At 32.9% G+C, this 22929-nt stretch overlaps 1 protein-coding gene across 1 annotated transcript in view; it reads left to right on the plus strand.

Annotated features, from left to right (window-relative positions):
* The window catches only part of LOC149539220 (Glycosyl hydrolase family 38 protein), a 375203-nt gene that overhangs the window by 252364 nt on the left and 99910 nt on the right, over positions 1-22929 (plus strand). Inside the window, exon 22 of the mRNA XM_089800555.1 lies at positions 18188-18253. Coding sequence (XP_089656681.1) covers positions 18188-18253 — 66 coding nt within the window. The remainder of the gene's footprint in view (positions 1-18187; positions 18254-22929) is intronic.

Here is a 22929-nt window from a genome sequence, read left to right on the forward strand (position 1 = left end):
TATTTTTATCAGACATCAGTTATGTTTGGTTTTTCTTTGCATAAGTCTTGTGAAAATAGGTCTCCTAGTGCTTTCTTATACATCTCTATCTCACGGACTATAACTGTTCCAACAGTTGCATTAGGTGACATTCTCTCTATAACATTGTTGGGTGGATATTTTGCAACCGACAGTTTTGGGTAAAAATCCAGTCACAAAATAGGATGACCAATCGTAGCATGTGAGACAGAGTCTCTCCTACCTTAAAAGGAAGGCTCCCCTTTCTCACTGTTACTTGGATCAACTCAGAGTAAGCAAGAAGTTGAGAGATTTTTATAGAATGAGTGTTACTAATATCCTTTCTTCTTATCTTTCAAGAAAGAATACACTTACTCGTGGAGCGAGTAATGGGCAGGGTGAATCTCTAACTACACTTCTATCAAGAGATGGAAATAGTGATACCAATAAACCTTCACTAACTCAAAGGCTAGCTGAAAATGTACCAGTTTGGCTCTAAGTCCAATTGTACTTCTATATGAAAAAGCTTTACAATTAGGGCACAAAGACTCCTAAAAGTAAGAATAGTTTAATTATTTTACGAATTAACAAAAAAGTACAAGCTACAGACAAAGCTTCTAGCTATACACTTCTACAATTGCTCTTGGTCAAAGCTCTGGCTCCATTTGCTTCTTAACTCTTTTTATATTCAATTCACAAGAGATAATTACCCTAAACACAAGATAACATGAATTAAAGATAACTTAAATGAATTATAGACAAAGCTTATAAGACATGCAAGTAACAATCTCACTTAATCAAAGTTAAGTCTCAAATGCTCTTTTGTATTTACTTTATCTCAAAATAGTGTTATACAAACAAAATTTTGTTTGGCACAATTTCTCCGGAGCTCTCTTGTATAAAGATAAAGATGTTTTTTACAATGAGGGGACACTCCTTTATATAGGCATAGGAGTGCAAAAAAAGATGGAGAAAAAAGTGAGAGCAACGCGACCAACTTTGACCTAGTCTAACTGAAAGAGAAATTATTGAGTTATATGCAACTGCACATGCAACTCGCATTACATCTAATTACACATGTAAGTTGTATTACACATAATTACACATTTTCAGGTAATACATTCTCTTCAATTACAAACATGAAAGAAGAAGAAGAAGAAGAAATATAGAAGAGAACTGAAACAATCCTAGGGATTGTCCTGAAAGGCCTTGTACTTGGCGATGCTATCCTGGATGATCACAAGATCGAGAGTTTTTATATTTTGTGTCACTGCATTCACCTTGACAACCATGGTCTTGCATCTTTTTTTAACCTCTAACTCTCTTTGATGAATTGTCCATTGTCATTTGAAAACTTGATGTGATCCAGCTTTTCTCACTCAAGTTGTCGTGAATTCTCCTTTGTAGATCAGCACAAACTAGAGTCTCTAATACTTTAAAAACCTTCTCGATGGTGTGCAGATGTAAACTCAGAACAACTTTCCATCAGCACTTTTAACTTTTTTTTTTAAAACAAAGTCCCTGGCACATTCCTACATGAACTCAGGTTGAAGATCAAATGAATCATTGCTTCTTTAGAATCAAAACATGCCTTCTTGACGGCAGAGCACATGTATTTGGATCGAAAATGGTAGGTGAAGTGAGAATGGAAGGAGATGGATATGTTTTAAGACATGAAGGTGGAACGCATGGGAATGTGTGTGAATGAAGACTCTTGACTTTTAAAAAGTGACTTTGTCTTTCAATATGTCATTGCACGGAAAGTGGATTACATGTATATGCAACATGTAATGAGAAACAAAAAGTGAGATGACATGCGAATGCACATAGATGATGATCTTTCATGTACGTGCGTGTGAAGGATGAGAGGAAATGCATAATGACAAAGTGAAATGGCATGTATTTTCTCATGGAGGTGTAAATGCATATGGAAAGATAGAAATGCAATGCAACTTGAGGTGAAGTGAACTTTATAGTCATTTTTGTGGAAAGGTGAAGTCGAAGTATATGGGAAAACATGCATATGACATTTTTGACTTTTCAAAAAGTGACTTTAAGTCAAAAACGGGTTTTGGAGATGCAATTAGACTTAAGGCTTTTCATGTAATCGTGTCATGCAATTGGATTCGGAAAGTGAGAATAGTGAAAATGGAAATGAAAAATGAGATTATATATATGTGCGAATAATGGATGGGATGAAATACATGTAATCACATTTGACAAATGAGATGCGAAGTGTTGTGACATGGAAAGATGGAAATGGAATGTGATGATGCTTTCACATGAAATGGAAGATAGAGTGAAGTGAAACATGCTCAAGTTCTTGGAAAAGAACTTGCAATTTCTTCCAAAAGAAGAAAAATAAAAAAGCAAGCAAGCATACAACGAAACAAGCACAAAAAAAACACATGCCTTTGGTCTTAAACTCATACATGTCAACAAGCATGTTACTTTCAAGTGCAAATTCAAATTTGGAATATGGGGAAATTCCAAAAGTGTGAAAATGAGAGTTTTCATCATTTTTAAAGGCAAAATGCACTTTTCATGGCATATATATGGACAAGTATGCAATAACAAGGCTTAATATGCATGGAAATAGCAAAATAAGCATGAATTGATGAGCAAGTTTAAAAATGTCCACTTACTTGGAGGTTATGAGCCAGAATAGCAAGATTTATAGATTTTGAAGACCAATTCTTCCTCAAATCCGGATTTTCAAACAATGTTTTGACTTTTTTCGTACTTGCATCTAATGGACGTTCAATGGTCAAATTTGAAATGAGAAGGCCAAAAACATGGTCTCCAAAGACAAGAGCACACATTAAAACCCAAAAACAACCCCTCTTGATCCAAATGTATGGGCTGAAATGCCATTTTTTGAGATTTTTAACAAAAACATGACTTTTTAATGCAAAAAAATTGGTCATTTTTGCAAAAGCATGGCAAAAAAAACCCTGTTTTTGAGTCATTTTGACTTGTGAATGCAAAAAGGACTTTCCCAAATGTATATACATGAATTAAAATGTAAAAAAGTGGCTTCAAAATGCATAAAAGCGGATTAAAAACCCAATTTTTTGAATGTTTTTAGCAAAAACGTGATTCATAAAAAGCATGAAACAAAAGCGTTTTGGCTTCCAAACACCAAAATGTGAGCCAAGATGCAATATAAAACACTTAAAAGGCCAAATCGATTCCTCTTGGAGAAAAATGTGAGCCAAAAATGGTGTTTTTTGAATATTTTCCCAAAAATGTGCCCTTGGAGGGAGTTTGGAAAAATGTTTTTTAGCAAGATAAATCCATTTTTTATGTTAGAAAATCCATTGCCAAGAAAAACGACCCTATTGGAGAAAATCTCATGCAAAACCATCAAGTAAATCTCTCACAATCTCCAAAATCGGGTTTTTGGAGGCCCATTACATGTGTTATTCCAAAATGAGACTTTTAGGAGCCACAACATGTTTTAAAATATGCTTTAAGTTATAATCAGACCTTTTGAGGTGACATGCATATTTTAAAAAATCTTAAAAAGGTAAATTGGACCTTTTAGGGTGCATAACACATTTTAAAACATGCATTTGGTCAAATTCTAACCTTTTGGGGAGGACTGCATATTTTAAGTAAAATCTCATGTTTTTAATGCAATCACATAGAAACTCACCTTTTGATGTAATGACACCAGAAAGGTCAACTTTTAGTCTTGTGCTTTTAAATTGAACTTTATACGCAATGACATGTAAAATGTCCATTTTTGATGCATTTTACATGTAATAGCATATAAAATGTCCACTTTTGATAACTTAAAGTCATTTAATAAACATATATCAATTTAATTTCATTAAAATGTTACTTTAGTGGGACATAAATCATATTTATCTAGTGTATTAAAAATATAACACATATATATTATTTAAAAAGTAACATTTAAATGAGCATTTGATTTGAATATCAAATATTAAACTTAAAACTATATAGTTTATATAGTCACTTTAAGAGAAAAATCAAAAAGTAACTCAACTTAAAATTATAATATAAAGTGCACTATAGTTACTTTAAGTGAAAATTTAAATGATAAAGTAACTTAAAAAAATAACATATAGTGAATTTAAGTTATGTTTTTCAAAAAGTGAAAGTCAAATTAAAAATATAACACAATATTTTTAATTCATGTTGTTGCATCAAAAAGATCCACTTTTGAAGCACTAAAACAGCCATATCTCTTGACTAACAAATCTAATTATGCTATAGGTTAGACCAAATCGAAGAGCAAAACCAAAACCAAAGGACTAAAAACCAACAAACACAAACTCAAAAGAAAAAAAAGGACGATGAAGGCCTCAAAAGTCAAGCAAAGTCTTGATAGAAAGTGAAATGAAAAAGATTTGGCGAAGTCTTCAGTAAAACAATTGGATATACGAATTGAAGTTGATTGATCGATCAACGTTGAGCAATTGTATACCAAATTGAACTTAGAGATATGAGAAACTAGCTTGAAAAAGTTTCATGTTGTTACCAACATTTTCTGGTGGCAAAATGCAGGACAACAAACATCATAGGGACCACCTCTTCATCAGCCTTAAAATTTGGGCTGAATTGGTATGTTGGATAAGAAAGTGGGCAGTGGCATGTACAGGCCTCTGAAGTAGATTGTGCCATCGCTTATCAATGACATCCCATATGGGACCATATGTTTCGTGATTCCTTGCATAAACAGCTTGAATGGCCTCTTTTGCACTATCCATACCTTCATAAATGTAACCCATTGAGGGCTTCTCTCCATCAGCAATCCGTAGGATAACAATAAGAGGCTCTATGAACTTCAATAATTGTGAAAAACAGAACATTAAGCTTTAAATTTTCTGTTTAAAACTGAACAATGTGAATGTCAATAAACATAATCAAGTGCTTGAAACTTTAACAAAAATAGTGAAATGAAATGGAAATGAGCACAAAAAGGAAAATTACCTCCACAATCTCCTTGGTGGGTTTCCAAAAGCCACTCGCATAAATAACCCAATCAACCACCTGTCTAGTCCTCACATACAAACTTACATTTCAAACTAGACTTTGTGTTAAGACAAGATTTCAATGTGAGAAAATTTGGTGCAAATCTAGTGACTGTTGGATAAGACAACTCTTTATTCTTTGTGTGTCACCTCATAAGGTTGAGGAACCAAGCATGGTTATACATGAACTTGCAAATACTCCTTGCTCACTCTACACATTTTTTAATCCAAGGAATTTTACCGAGATCCTTCAAGATGAGATCAAGGCAATGGGTAGCACAAGGGATCCAAAACAAGTGGCAATGCCTCTCCATAAGAAGTTTATCAACAACATAATTTTTTACATTATCTGTCACAATTTGCACCACATTCTCCTCACCCACCTCTTTCAACACTTCCTCTATTACCTCACAAAGATACTCAACATTTTTGGTCTTACCCTAGGCATCAATTGATATTGAAAACACTATGAAAACTAAGAAAAAATAAAGAAATTTAGTACAATCACAATGATTAATCAATTTACTACTAAATTACTAAATTCTAACTTTCTATGTACAATATTGAATTCCCTGATGAGGAAACAAGAAAACTGAGTAGTGTCCTATTTCTTCTATCAGTATAACCATTAGTCATGATGGTGCAACCCTTCGTGACCCATGCTTTACGTTGCTCCTCAATTTCCACTTTTACATCAACAATACGATTGGCCAAAATAGGACCTTTTAGGTCCTTATCATTAGGGGCTTTGAACCCCAAACCCCAAACAGTAAGAGCATCTATGGCAATTTGCCAATAAGGAGACTTAAAAGTTAAAACAAATTAAATAAATTATATAAGTATACTTATTATGCAAGGGAAGGCATGCAAATTAAAATTATAAGTACCTTGCTGCATTAAATGGAAGCTTGTTATAGAAGAAGAAATCTACAAGTCCTAACATTGCTTGCTCATGCTTCTTCTTATTCCTTAGTTACCCAGGTTCGCCGTTTTGGCCCAGGAACCCTGCCTGGGTTCGAACCGATTCGAAATTCTGGTTTAGTTCGACCTGGGTTCAAATTTGTGTGTGTTGGTTCGAACCTGTATGTCATGTCCCCATATTTATATGATTTAATGATAAATAAATTATTAATAATAATTGATATAATTTATCATTAAGTTAGCATATTAATATGTCCTTGTCTCCAAGAGAAAGGATATCTATCACATCATTTGTAGATTATTATTCATCGACCTCCATTCTAATATTAAATGAGTTGATATTCAAAATCAAACAAGTCAACATTTCATTGATTAGAATGATTCTTCAATATTACGTAATTATATCAAATGTATTAATATCATGCCTTTGTATATATGTACCTTAATACATATATATTACCCTATTCTTATATCATACTTTAAGAGGGAATCCTATAATTGGATAAAATATAACAATAGTTTATACACTATTATCGATTGTTCACAAAAGAAATTCATAAATACTTATGATCTATTTTACTTAACCATTTGTATTATTCATAGTGATAATATAAATTATTATTATTCATAATAATAAGATTAAGATATAAGAATAAATAAATGTTACAATTACATTATAAACAAAAGAAATAATATTGATACACTATATGAATAAATATTAGCTATTTTTCATAATAATAGCAAATATAAATATTATTAAAAATATACGTTAATGAATAAATGAATTATGCAATATATATCTAACCGATAGTAATTGTATTACATATATAAATAAATATTATAATAATAAAATATTATAATATATTTCATTTATGTAATATTAATAACTAATAATGATAAATTGACTAATTAATCAATATAATAAGGATACAAGATTTGATATAAATACAATATGATATATATAATAAAGGATGGTAATAATGGTGATAACATTATTATGTTATATAGATGGCTTATATTATCCATAAACCCAAGGATACACTACGAATAAGGAAGTTTGAATAATTAATAAAAGTTATACATATATATAATATATATAAATGTATATTATTAAATATATGTTAATAATCATTATTAAACCCTAACCATAACAACTAGTTAATTATTGAAGGGTTGCAACCATATATGACCTTTCACTTGTAATAACATATATAAGAGAGTAAATGATAGACTAAAGGGATATCATATATAGGTTATCATAAAAACTTATCAAATATGGAACGAGTAAGGAAATGTTCAAGAAGGGGACATTATATTGCATCAACAGGTTTGACATGCAATGGTGGATTTCCTTCGAAGATGAGATCGAAATTATCAAAATCATCCGGAGAAAAATAGGGCAAAAGAATTTATATAAAAGAAAAGTCATACAAAAATGATGGACCCCCAATTTGGGTTCATTACAATTGGTATCAGAGCACCGATTCTGCCATCCTGTGAAGAAAATTTGAAGATCGGGACATGATCCTGATATTAATATAATACAAGAAACTGCATTAACTGAGGAAGTTAATAACAAAATTTCTGTAGAGGACATCATTCCAATACCAGAAAGCATTAGGAAAGATAAAGAATCAGAAACACTTGAAACAAATGAGAAAACAAATTACATGGAGAACTTTTCTATGTTATCGACTGAGCAAGTAATTTCTACTGAATATCCCAGAGACGAGGTCCACTTCAGAAGCTAGTCCAAATGACGTCTCTTCTAATCATGAGGGAAGTACGATTTCTAGCTCAGGTCATGCAGTCTCCGAGGCATATTCATCAGGAAAAACTATTAATGTGCCTAGCAATCAAAGCCCTCAACCAGTCACTAAGACAGGTATACATAATGTCAACTTTCTTTTGTGTTTTCTCACAAATGAAGTCTTATTAGAATTATTTGAAATTTTTATTTATAATGTTTTCTGCTTCTATGAATTTTTAAGATATGTTTATTCTTGCTTGTCACATTTATTCAGAGGCAGATGATTTAATATTGAATATCCTTGTTGAAACGGGAAAACCAATTCCTTTTGACTTGGGAAACGATTGAATTTCATTTTGATCGTCTGTCATTTATTTGGAATTTCCTTAGAATTTTGACTATGGGATTCATCAAATTTTATTGTTTCTCTTAGAAAATTAGATTCCATAAATTTTATGCATTCTCGGACATCTCTAAAGGAAGATCTTCCCCATAATGAGAAGCACCCAGGCATGAAACTGCTACAATATTATAATGATCACAGTTGGGTTTCCACCCAATACTCTACATTATTCTTTTTTATGTTTCATAAATCTTGATTTACATGATCATAAGTTGCGGAGTCAGTGCCACATTTATCTCAAGTAAGCAATAAAACAACAATATAGCAATGATTCTTTTTAGTCAGCAAGACTTAGTATTAGAACACGGCTTGAATCTCCATATTCTACCATGTCTTAGAGGAAATGCACTTGCCAGTTCTTTATAGTATGGAAAGCAAAAAATATAAATGTACATGTTGGTTTAATCAAGGAAACAACACTTGAAAAATCCAGCATGTTACAATAGCAAAAAACAGCATCAAAAGAACTCAGCAGTGAAAAATAATTAATACAGAAACAACAGCAAACCATGGTCTTCATGATCCAGAAATATATGAGCTGATATGGTTGCTCACTTGTTAGATCCTCATTGGATGTTTACCTTAGCTCTCATTCTGTGAAATGATTTGCACAACAAAGTTATTCTGTAAAAATTATTAGGGGCGGGAAGTTTATTGAACAAAAATAAGAAAGTTTTCACCAATACAATACTCCAACGATTAGAGACGATCAGGTCAACAGTTAATGCAGTGGTTAAGGAGGAATGAAGCATCGAATACCAATAAGGAAACGTCCACAACAGTCATTCGATAAAAGACTCCATACATGCAATCACTAATATCATTGTTTGCACAATGAAGAGCACCCGATATTAGGAAGTTTATATATTGAGCCGACAAATATAGAAGAAAACAACAAATTGACATAGAATCCTTATCAAACAGAATATATACACAAGTTGGCACATCAATCCAGCTCTTAATGCGATAACCACATTTGATATGAATAGTTTTTGCATTGAGATTCATAATAAATATGGCCATAACTACAGTTCTTCAGAGTCCTACCAGCTTTCAAAATAGAAAATGATCATAAGCAGTCCACGTAGAGAAGACGGTAAACATGCATTGGAAATAACTAAAAGGGTGAAAAGATATCAGATGCACATATTATTGAAAGCACACAACCACTTGCAAATACAAGTGTGAAAAATTTGGTATCAGAGAGATAATTAATGTTGCTCTTGAAATGACGCCTTAAATGAATTATCATTAACGTCAATGGAAAATGATGATAAACATTTAATACTTACTTAACAACCCAATCAGATTGCACACCATCATCTTTGCAAATGAATGGATTCTTGGACAGAGATTAAGCGAATAAGGCTTGAACAAAAAGTGAAGAAGATATATTTACTACATATATAAATTGAGTAAAAATTGGAACAATAATAGTATAATGGGATAGATTAATTGTGGAGATTATGAGGAAGGTGTTGGCAACCGATAAAGCATATGAACATATTTTTTTTTTTATCCAGGCAAAGACTCAAAGAAAATACAGTAACTGCTTCCACTAAAGGAAGGGATAATATAAATGATTACTGGCTTTGCAAAGGCATTTGAATCAAATAACAAGGACCTCTTCATAGAAGGTAAGTAAGTATGTTATATTATTATCATGCCTATAATGATCTATTAACATATTTTGTATTGCAAATGGTGAACATTCAAATACCTATGATCTATGGCTATAATGGAGAAGTTATGTAGAATGTTAATTAGTTATCATAATGAAATAAATTAATAGACAATTGTTTCCAATTACAATATTAATGACGAAAGAAATGAAGGATTAAATAAAAGTTTGTTGATGTGAAAATGAGTATATATTATCCTTTCAGTATTATCTATTCATTATAGTCTCTCTCCTATTAGAATTATGTGCCTTGATCTTTTCTTCGAGAATTTTCTTGCAGGTAAAGAGGGAGATTAAGATTCAAAAAGAGAATATTGAGGGTGTTAACCTTCAATGAACCTGATCATATTGTAAGAGGGAGTAAACCATGTTGAGATGGTTCCTCTAAAAAGTTGTCACAGTCAAAGAAGACTATGATCATGTGACTTTATATGGGCCTATCCCCTGTGTAAGTGATTACTTCCAAATGATTATCACGTGTATTTGTAGAAGTTATTAAAATGAGATGATCTTTCAATAACTTATCTATTATGATGGATATCGTATGATGTCTATGCAGATCATGATAGATGTGAATATATAAACATGAAAATTAGATAAGTATCAAATTAATGGATACATGTATATATGTTAAGATACATTCCTAAGGAATCATGATGACATTAGGAACATAGGGCTCTATTTCTCATCCACATTATGATTTCTTAAGATAGGGAATGGGTGGAGGGAGAGGCGGAGTAAATTCGAGCACCTGACGGATATCCTCCAGGGAACCGCTTGTAGCTTGTTTCACATGCCCTTTGCACCGTCAATCTACCATCTCGAGATGATCGTAATAAGGAGAGAGAAAGATTCCTATTCATTAGATTAACATTCATTTTCTCATCCACATTATGATCTCTTAAGATAGGTAGTGGGTGGAGGGAGAGGCAGAGTAAATTCGAGCACTTGATGGATATTCTCTAGGGAACCGCTTGTAGCTTGTTTCATGTGCCCTTTGCACCGTCAATCTACCATCTCGAGATGATCGTAATAAGGAGAGAGAAAGATTCCTAATCATTAGATTAACATTCATTTTCTCATCCACATTATGATCTCTTAAGATAGGGAGTGGGTGGAGGGAGAGGCGGAGTAAATTCGAGCACCTGACGGATATCCTCTAGGGAACCGCTTGTAGCTTTTTTCACGCGCCCTTTGCACCGTCAATCTACCATCTCGAGATGATCGTAATAAGGAGAGAGAAAGATTCTTGTGTCAAATAATTATGTTCATTAGATTAATCTTCTCAACCACATTATGATATCCTAAGGTAGGGAGTGGGTGGAGGGAGAGGCGGAGTAAATTCGAGCACATGACGGATATCCTCCAGGGAACCACTTGTAGCTTGTTTCACGCGCCCTTTGCATCGTAAATCTACCATCTCAAGATGATCATAATAAGAAGGGAAGGAATCATCACAAGACTCATCTTTCTTTAGAGCTATTATATACTAATAATTATTTGTGTTTGCAGTATCCATGACCAAAAGGAGTATTGGGGAAGTATATTTTTCATTCCTTTTACTCTACTTCATTGTGAAAATCAGCAAAGAATGTATGATGTGTCTGCATTGTGTATGCTTTGTGCCTTCATGCATCATGTGTCTGCATTGTGTATACTTCGTGTCTTCATGCATTAATGTGTCTTCTTCGTGTATGCTTTGTGTCTACAAGCACTTAGATATTTACTTCATGCATTATGAAATTAACTAATTGCATACTTTATGTGTTCTTTCATTCCAGTGTATAACTTCTATATTGAATTCACAATAAAAGTTTAGTGTAAACAATCATTGCTTGAGGACAAGCAATTTGAGGAAGGGCGGACTGTCATGTCCCCATATTTATATGATTTAATGATAAATTAATTATTAATAATAATGATATAATTTGTCATTAAGTTAACATATTAATATGTCCTTATCTCGAAGAGAAAGGATATCTATCACATCATTTGTAGATTATTATTCATTGACGTCCATTCTAATATTAAATGAGTTGATATTCAAAATCAAACAAGTCAACATTTCATTGATTAGAATGATTCTTCAATATTACGTAATTATATCAAATGTATTAATATCATGCCTTTGTATATATGTACCTTAATACATATATATTACCCTATTTTTATATCATACTTTAAGAGGGAATCCTATAATTGGATAAAATATAATAATAGTTCATACACTATTACTGATTGCTCACAAAAGAAATTGATAAATACTTATGATCTATTTTACTTAACCATTTGTATTATTCATAGTGATAATATAAATTATTATTATTCATAATAATAAGATTAAGATATAAGAATAAATAAATGTTACAATTACATTATAAACAAAAGAAATAATATTGATACACTATATGAATAAATATTAGCTATTATTCATAATAATAGCAAATATAAATATTATTAAAAATATACGTTAATGAATAAACGAATTATGCAATATATATCTAACCGATAGTAATTGTATTACATATATAAATAAATATTATAATAATAAAAGATTATAATATATTTCATTTATGTAATATTAATAACTAATAATGATAAATTGACTAATTGATCAATATAATAAGGATACAAGATTTGATATAAATACAATATGATATATATAATAAAGGATGGTAATAATGGTGATACCATTATTGTGTTATATAGATGGCTTATATTATCCATAAACCCAAGGATACACTACGAATAAGGAAGTTTGAATAACTAATAAAAGTTATACATATATATAATATATATAAATGTATATTATTAAATATATGTTAATAATCATTATTAAACCCTAACCATAACAATTAGTTAATTATTGAAGGGTTGCAACCACATATGACCTTTCACTTGTAATAACATATATAAGAGAGTAAATGATAGACTAAAGGGATATCATATACAGGATATTATAAAAACTTATCAAATACGGAACGAGTAAGGAAATGTTCAAGAAGGGGACATTACATTGCATCAACAAGTTTGACATGCAATGGTGGATTTCCTTCGAAGATGAGATCGAAATTATCAAAATCATCCGGAGAAAAATAGGGCAAAAGAATTTATATAAAAGGAAAGTCGTACAAAAATGATGGACCCCCAATTTGGGTTCATTACATTGTAGCCCAGAATTCAAACCCAGGCGAATTTGGGTCAAATTTGGGCGAATTTAATATTTTTTGGGTTTCGGTTGCCCTAAAAAGTGAATGTAATTAGGTTATTTCGGCTTCTAACATCATTTGTGGTGTGCAAATAGGTAATTTTGTGAGCAAATAGATGATTGAGCAAAAGAAGTTTGTGCAAGGTGGAGTTTATATCATATGATTTTATGATACTCTATGCTTCGAGGCTTCATAAATATGTACATATATAATTTTTTATAATTTTTATACATTTTTGTACAAACAAACCCAAACGAACCCAAAACCCTTTCCAAAATTTTGCCATACTGCAAACCGGTTCTTCAAACCCACATTTCGAACCGAAGTCGAACTGGTAACTAGCCTTATTCCAATCCACGCTCTCAAGTGATGGTTGTGCACCTGGAGTTGTGCGTGGAACAAAGATGGAATCAAGCAAGGATCTTTTCTTACGCACCCGAGGTCCAATGCTCATAGTCTGGGATGCAGTAATAGAAGGTGAAACTAGAGGGTGACCATGTCCATGATAACTTGAAGAGCCCCCCACACTTCTAGTTGCAGCTAATTGTGCCATCTCTTCTAGGCTTTTTTTTTTTTGTTCCTATCTCGCATAACATCTTGAGGTACCTCCTTGCATTTTTTGATATCACGCTTTGGTATATGTGCAAGGTGATATTTCAATCAATTAATGCCTCCTCAATTATATGTTGTCATACAATGCCAACATGTCACAACTCCTTTCTTGTGCCCAGGAATAACAAGTTTCCAAGCCCATCCCTTGCTACTGCACTAGGGTCAGCATTAGGATATGTTTTAGGCCTAGTTCCACTACCGTTAGGTTGAGACATGATGTTGTTGCTGCTGCAATATACCAAAAAAAAATTTAAAAAATAAGCATTTAAAATATAGAAAATTCAATTTACAAACACTAGGACTGCTTACTTTTCAAGTTTTTCGTCACCATAAAATGGAACAAATCTAAAGAGTTCAAACACATGCAAATAAAAGAAAATTCATGAATGTAATTTTTTTTTGCAAAATACCAAGAAAAAAATGTATCTTTTGTCTTCAAATTTTTTCTAGAAGTGGAAATGTAGTCCAAGTTTGAAGAAGCCTCCAACCCATGCATCCTTAGAAAGTCATCCACCCTTAGTAGGTCATGGCTGCCCCTCAGGCCACCCACATCTATGCACGTAGGCATCCTCAGTAATTCACATCTGTGCCTCAAATAGTGCCTTCACAACAACTTATAATCCACATTTAAAATATGTGGTCCTTCATGCCATGCAAGCAACATTTGCATCCACATGACACTTCTCGCAATTTTTAGCCCAAAGCTAGGAATCTTGACGTTCTAAACTCTACCTTTACTTGGAAACTCTTTTTGGGAAAAGCCGCAAAAGGAATTTGTTGGATTTGTTATCCAAATCTGCCATCAATAAAAATAAAATGATCTTACAATATTTGTAGCATCCAACCCATTGGAGACACTAACCCCCACTAACAGAGTTTGAAAGCACTAGCCTACTCGAGACACCAACCCCCACAACTAAGTACCAACTTGGCAAGAGATAATCTCTTCTTTTAAGGTGCAGGAACCTCTTCTACAAAAGATTTGTTTGTTGACATTGCTTCTTCAATGGTTGATGAACTTATTTTTCTACACTTCCACACTTCACAAAATCGGATTTGCAGAAAATCTACTCTATTTTATATTTGAATGACACATCAATCTTAAAAAGCACACTTCACCTTATAATACCCCCTCATATGTCAAAATTAATTACATGAAACACACTTGTTATTTCTATAAAATTTAATCATGCTAATAAAATTCCATTAGCTGACCTCCAATTAAACTCCATATAACAATAACCAAACAATTTTCCAAACTTTGACATCAACAATTTTTGTCATCAATGATAGTAGTTCTAACTATCTCATTGACATCAATGACCACATTTTCCAACAATCTTCCTGCCTGAAGAAAATACACTTTGACATCAATGAGAACATTCCCAATACTATGCTATAGCACAAAGAGAACATAAATGAAGATCTGCATAAGTCCATAACAGTAGCAACACAGTAAAATTTAAGGGAAGAAGGCAGAGCAATTTATGTGTCCACATCATCTTTAAGAGATTTCAAATGATCAGCCATAAAATTTAGTCTTCCAACTTTTAATCCCAAGCATTCTAATTTCTAACCATATTCTAAGTATGGGTTCCCAAACCATGTCCTTCTTGCAAATGACTTTTCTTATCTATTTGATAGATTGCAATTCTTTTGTTATTCTGTTAATTCTCTCTTCTTGCTCTTCTTACCTTGTATAAGCCTATGTAACTTTTTTCATAAAATCCCGTGCACCATGCCATAATTTCTCATAAAAAATAGTGAGTTCATATCACCATATGTATGGTGATGCAGAATGTAAGGATATCTTGAGATTTAGTCTTCTTTCCCATAAAAACCACTTAAGAATGTTGGAGAAAACAAAAATCTCATTTTCCATGCTGCCCATTTTGTTGGTCCATTGCTACATAATAGAGAAAATTTGTCATCACTACAATCCACCCTCCAAAAGTAGTCAAGAAAAGTAAAGGTCGACTTAGGAAGATCTCTAAACTCTTTTTTAAACTTCCCATATTCCTCAAAATCCTCTTCTTTATAAACCTATTTTACCTTACTCTTCTGATCCCAATCCTCTAAAAAAAAAATTCTGTAAGCTTTTCCCAACCAATCATGGGCCTCCACCTCATTTGCCTCTTCTAAACAAATACCTAAATTTATTTCCTCCTTTCTTTGCGTGAAATTTTATCACTATCCAAAAGAATTACTCCAAATTGAGAGTAATTAACTAGGATTCGATGGTAGCTCTTGTATGATTAAATTATTATTATACATTAGTTGAAATAGAAGAATTTAATTAGATATTTTCTTTTGCATATGTGATTTAAAACACCCTAAATGAGGGTTCTTCTACTAGAGGAATTCTTTAGCTATGGTGGCTGTACATGCATCTTTCCTAAACTGCAAGTCACTTCTTGGCCTCAAAAGTGCAGAGGAGCAGTGATAGCCCTCAAGTTATCATAGCCCTCGACTAATCTGATAAGGGCGGCATCAGGGAATACTATTTGGGTGGAGCTGCTGAAATGACCCTTGCAAATAAGATCACAAACAGTGATATTGCACTATAGAATTTTGTCAAATACTTGGCAAAATAAATCTGATCTGTACTATTGTAGATAAAATACGGAGCAATCAACTTAGTTCAAATAAGGATGTGAAATGTTTATACATTCATGGCGGATTTGTACAATAAGCAACTTGTAACAAAATGATTGAAACTATTAACCCTTAGGCAACTTGACACTATTTAAAATCTTCAAGCAAATATATTCAAAAATCAGAGGAACCTGGATTGCCGTATATCGCTAAGTTTTTGCTGGAGTTGATGACAAATTTTAGATCATTGTAATGCCCAGTAATGGCGACTGTTTCCTGCTAACAATCCTGCTGATGAACTGGACAGAATTTCAAACAAGAATGAACAGTCGAATTTTATAATGATCTGCACTTGCCGATAGATATGCTGATGCTGGAGACGGTGATCAGATCCCTGGGAATGTACAGTATGCTGCCCGTGTACAATGCAATCCGGAACAACTTGAAATTTATTAATTTATTTGCCCGAAACTCTTCCCTTAATGGCTGACGAAACTGGTCCAGACTGGGTCGGAACGAGCCCTAAATTCGTTCCCCAACTGTTCAAGGAAAATCGACCAATCTTTGATGCAAATTGAACTGTAACTTGGTCCCAGCCTTGGCCTGAAATTCACTTATAAATCCTTGCCAAAAATTTAATATTGACACCTGCAATTTATGAGAAACCCTTGGTATTCAGTCTTGCGATTTTTTGTAATTTTCTAGACTCCAAACAAGTGACGAAAATGGTTCAGAAAGGGGCGCTGGTGTTGAAGGGAAACACTGAAACTGTTATAAAGGAAAAACGCTGCTCCCATAAGGATTTTTGAATGGAAATGGAGCTCTTAGTTGCAGAATTCGAACTTCATAAATCTGCTATGAACCCTACACAAAAATGCCTCCCTGGATGTTGAATAAAATCTTCCTCAAAAATCAATTCTCAGATTTATCCATCATGAAATGGCTAAATACCATCTCCAATGAGCAACCCTTCAGAAGATATCTCACTTCTTCAGTTATGCAGATCCAAGGGAGTTTTCGTTCCCAAAGACCTAATGGAAATTTGCAGACCAAAGACCACAAATTGTTCCAATATTAATAGAGGTTGAATCCACAAAATCGCTTGTCCAAATGGGTGCCTCCAGCCCTCAATTTATTAACTTTTCTAAGAAGTCACTAGAAACTTCTAGAAACATCTTTTATAAAACCTTATTATAATGCACTTTATTATAAAATAACTTTATAAAATAAAAGTGCCATCTCAACTCAAAATTAGAACATGTAGGCCCAAGTCAACTGGACGTAGGCTCAACTATGCCTCTCCAAGAGCAATATACAACCAACTGATCAACAAGATGACTCTCTCTCCAAAATCATTTGCCTACGAGAGTCAATGATAGGAAAATCTACTATGGAAATCATGTCGCTAAAAAGGGGACATGACAGCTGCCTTGCCAAAAAAAGAGTTATTTGATTGACATAAAAGGAATGCCGCAATGTAAGTCACTCTATTGCTAAGTATAATAACATGGGCTGTACAGTGTGTTAATACTGAAAAGGCAGCAAAGTGGGGCATTTATATATTAGAACCATGAAATTAAAATATTGTTTTCCACTGTTAATTTGCTATTTTCTAAAATCAAAATGGCAGCTAACAATTACATAACTAGCAACAGATGTGGGGCTTAAACACAATACTGTATTCATGGTATATCATACCATCATTTTAAGTTGGATGTAGGATATATCATTGCAAAATGTCTCAACTAGTCAGCAATTTAATCTTTATGTCCAAATGTTGTCAATTAATTCTTTAATTCTCTTTAGTCACCAGTGCCTTCACAAAGTGATACACCATGTCTTTATGATAATAAACTAGAATATAGGTCCTAATTTATCATTTGGATTCACTTACAATGTACATTACAATCATATCGCCTATGTTATTATGATGCTTACAATTCTATTATTCTTTGGGTTGATTCGATTACTTTTTAATTGGAAATAAATCACTTTTCTGTTGCTTGGGATTCCCAGGTTCGGAATTACAGATCAGATTGGACCCTACAAGTAAATCAGCCAGTGGCAGGAAATTATTATCCAGTAAGTGTTACCATGCCAACCTTTCATATCCTTCATTTTGTTTATCCCAATAAAAAAATAGAACTTGTGACTAAGAGTTAAAGGTATATTATATGGTTCCATTTTTATTTTACCTCAATGACTGAATGTTTTTTTTCCACAGATTTAATTGCATTAGAGCTTGTCTTTACCTTTAAGGTTGTGATCCTCTAATCTTGTATTGACCCAATGTATCTTTGTTAGTTACAAACAGTTGTGATGTTGTATAGTGTGTAAAGTTTCTGCAAATTCTATGACTAAATATAGACTAGATTCTATCTTCTTCTTCTCCTTTGCTTTTGTTGAGAATGACTTCAAAGTATGTCTTCAATGGAATTAGTATTATAATTCAGAATTCTGTCTTTTAATTCTGCAATTCGAATGTGGGCAGTATTGACTAAGGAGCAGACTTGTATTTATTCTTGTGTGCTCTCAGACTTCAACCTTACCCTTTATAAATAAAGAAATCAAGGGACATGTCCTTAGAAAGGACATGTCTCTTCCAAAATCCATTTATGCCTAACCTCTAGAAGTCGGCAACTTTCCAAGAGATAAATGAGTTTAACACAAACATAAACTAAGGAGATTAAATTAGCATTAAACAATTACACAAGGATAGATGCCGATGTCTTAAGGAGAACAAGGCAAGGATTTAAATCAATATTTATTCATGCCATATCAGATCAAATCGATCTGTTATCAGATTAGTATGGTTACAAGTTACAAAATTTAACACTCCCTCTTAACTTGATAATCATATTGAGAGATCATATCTAGCAACATCAATAAAGATGAACAAGCAAGAATTGATAGTCTATATCTATCTGAATCCTTTTAGCATGTGGTACCATAGAACACATGATGCAAAGTCATGTTACTAAATCTGTAATATGACAAATCACTGCTACTAGTGACAACAGTATTGCAAAGAATACAATGTACAGGATAAATTTGAAGAGTTATTTAAGTTCTTCATTTATCCAAGTTGTGACTCATAGATACTAGTATTTCTATATCACAACATGATCCTGAGTTTAATAAAATTCTTCCTTATCCAATTTGTGACTTGTAGACATAACAATATGATCTTGAACTCACCTAGATCTTACAGTAGAACTCTATTGTTTAACACATTATCTAAGAGATCGTCATCTCTCATAATGTCTTTTATACAAGTGTTCATTATCTCAGAGACCATCACTTCTTAAATAATGAACATAAATGGTGGAGCCCATAATAGTCAATAGCCTGATAAAAATTATTTTATTAATAATTTAAAAAATGCAAATGGATTACAATTCAATCATACCAAGTCTTCTTCTGAAGTGGTCTATCTTCACTCTAGATAGAGGTTTGGTGAGTATGTCTATTGTCTGATCTGCAGTGCAAATGTATTCTAATTTTACAGAATTTCTATTTACCTTATCTTTTACATAATGGTAGGGAATTTCAATATGCAACCTGTCATGAAAACCGAAACCTTGATGGAACTCTGATTATCACAATGAATAATCGTAGGATTCATGGCTTGCCTGAATAATCCCACAAGTAACTTCCTTAGCAAAACTGCTTCTCAAAAAGCCATTGTTGCTGCAATGTATTCGGCTTCTGTGGAGTTTTGAGCTATTGACGATTGCTTTCTGCATATCCAAGATATCATTGCTGATCGTAAACTAAAACAACATCCTGAAGTACTTATGTTGTCTTTAACACTTCCACCCCAATCTGAGTTACTGAATCCAAGTAAATCTAAGCCAACCTTCTCGTATTTGAGTCCAAAATTAAGAGTGCCTTGTAAGTATCTCATAATGTGTTTAACTGCAACTAGATGAATGTCCTTTGGCTCACACATAAACTGGCTTAAGGCATTAACAACATAGCAAATATTAGGTCTTGTATGTAATAAGTACATAAGGGACGCAATCGTCTGTCTATAGAGGGTAGAATCTATGGAAGGTGATTTTGCTATTGCTTCTTTAAGTTTATGTAGATTAGTCTCCATTGGAGAAGACATAGACTTGAAATTCCCCATTCCAAATCTCTTCAAAATGCCTGATGTATACTTCCTTTGATTAAGTATGATATAGTCAGAATTTTGCCGTACTTCCAATCCTAGGAAGTAATGAAGGAGTCCCAAGTCTTTCATCTCGAATTCTCTAGTTAGATCTTTCTTGCATCGATCTATAAGATGATCATCACCTATTATTAGTAAGTCATCAACATACAGTATCATAATTACCATATCATCTTTATCTCTTTTACAATATAAATTTGGATCAGCTTCATTCTTGGAGAATCCTAAGCTGGTGAGATACTTATCAATTCTTTCATACCAGGACCTTGGAGCTTGCTTAAGCCCATAGAGAGCTTTCTTGAGCCTGCAAACAAAAACGTTAGGATAATGAGTTTCAAATCCTTTAGGTTTCTCTAAATATACTTCTTCTGCAATCTATCCATTTAGGAATGTTGTTTTTACATCCATTTGATGTACTTTCCATCCCTTTGATGCTGCAATTTCTAGGACTACTCTTACGAAGGTATATCTAGCAATAGGAGCGAAGGTTTCTTCATAATCAATCCCTTCTTTTTGAGAAAATTCTCTGGCTAAAAATCTAGCTTTATATATCTCAATGCTACCGTCAACAACATGCTTTATTTTAAATATCCACTTGGAAGAAACAACAGATTTTCCTTTAGGTCTTGGAACAATTTCCCAAACATCATTCTTCATAATAGATTGGTATTCTTCTGTCATAGCTTCATTCCAGGTTGTATGTTTAATAACATCTGAAGGATTGGTTGGTTCTATTTTGGACAAATCATTCATGTTTGTTATATAACTAGAAAATCTTTTAGGTCTTTTGCTTTCTCTGACTGTTCTAGAAGATACAACAAAGTCTTGTGCTTCCTCTACTATTCTAATGGTCCAAAGTGGTCTTTTCTTTGAATTTTGAATTTCTTCAAGATTTAGATTTTGAATTTCATCTTCAATTTATTCTATGTTCTCCCTCTAAGACTCATACTTGGTATTTCTTTTAGAATTTGGTAAAGAAGGCGGTTCTTTAGAACTTAGGGCTCTTTTGAATGGTAGATCTTCTTCAAAAATTACATCCCAACTAAGTTTAGTAGTTTTCTGTCCTGGTATGAAAATTCTATATGTCTTAGATGTTTCACTATACACTACAAAAATACCTTTCCTCCCAGAGGGTTCTAACTTAGTTCTCTTTTCTTTTGGAATATGGATATATACGAGGGACCCAAAAATCCTAAGATGACTTATATTGGGTTTAACCTTAGTAAAGACTTCTTCTAAAGTTTTATCTTTAAGGTAAGAGTGAGGGCTTACAACTCATGATTATGACATAAGAATGGGATTAGTGGGATGAGTCCAAGACAAAGAAAGGGAAGAGGGTGGACACAGTGAAGAGTGATCAATTTCAGAGTGATGCAAAATATAGAGTTTCCATCATTACTTCATAGGTGATCAGATATGGTGACTGGAATGCATCTACCCTTGCAGAGGTTCATGAGTGCATTGATTCCATGCTTAGAAGATGAGGACTAGTATGCGAGAGAGGGACAACTCTTTAGCATTCTATAATGAGCACATTCAACCATTCATTCACCACAAATGGGAGAGGTTGAACAATCATTTTTACATGGCTGTCTATGCATTGAATCCTAAGTGGTACATGCCTAGGCCTTGTAGAATCACACTACTTCAGGATGATGAGATGAAGGAAGGGTTCTTTAGGTGCATTAGTAAGATGCTTTATGCTGATACTGCTGGTGATATTTGCTCTGAGTGGGCAGAATTTTCTACTCTTACAAGTAATTGGTGTTGAACAAATGGTAGCTTCAATCAGATATAGAATTGTGATCAATTTCATGTTGCATACATATGTATGTGTATATATATCAGTATACTCTATATACTGATATATACACACACATTTAATTGTTTATATCAGATTATAATATAAAACTGATTGAAACTCCATATGTCCCAAGTATATTATCAATCAGAAATCTACATTTAGAACTTATTACTTGCAAATTATTGATTCATGTTCCACATACAATCCCGATCAAGCATTATTATCAGTGGTTATATTCAGATCAGATACTTATGTTTCTGTGCAAGATCACTTCAGATCATACATAATAAACTTTTGTATCTGTTAAGTTATGAATCCCGATTAGAGATTGGGTGTCTAACTGAAATGAAAGGGCACATTCAAGAGGCATAGTCATGAATGAACAAGTCTCCACATGTCCTCTCATGGAACATGTCTCTTCATGAATATATATAACGCAGATCTGATCCCAAAAGGAAGACATTTGAATCAATTAATGCTCTGCCTTTTGGAGATTGGATATCACTAATATCATATTCAGACTTGTAAATTTTTATTCAATAGTTTTTCAATATTAATTTAGCATCACCTCCACATTTGACAAGAACAAGATTATCAATATTTTGAATACTACCAGCAGATAAAACATAGAGATTAGTACGAATTATATTCTGAAAATTGAAAAGACATAAATAGTTCTAATCTGAAATAAATTTAATCATTAGTAACATGGTATCAGAGCTAGGTTAAGGAAAATCCAATTATATTTGAGAGTTCAGATTGCTTAAAACTCAAATATTA

The sequence above is a fragment of the Cupressus sempervirens genome, chromosome 9, assembly GCF_028749045.1.
Source record: "Cupressus sempervirens isolate cs-2001-9-10 chromosome 9, ASM2874904v1, whole genome shotgun sequence".
In the NCBI taxonomy this organism is placed as follows: Eukaryota; Viridiplantae; Streptophyta; class Pinopsida; order Cupressales; family Cupressaceae; genus Cupressus; species Cupressus sempervirens.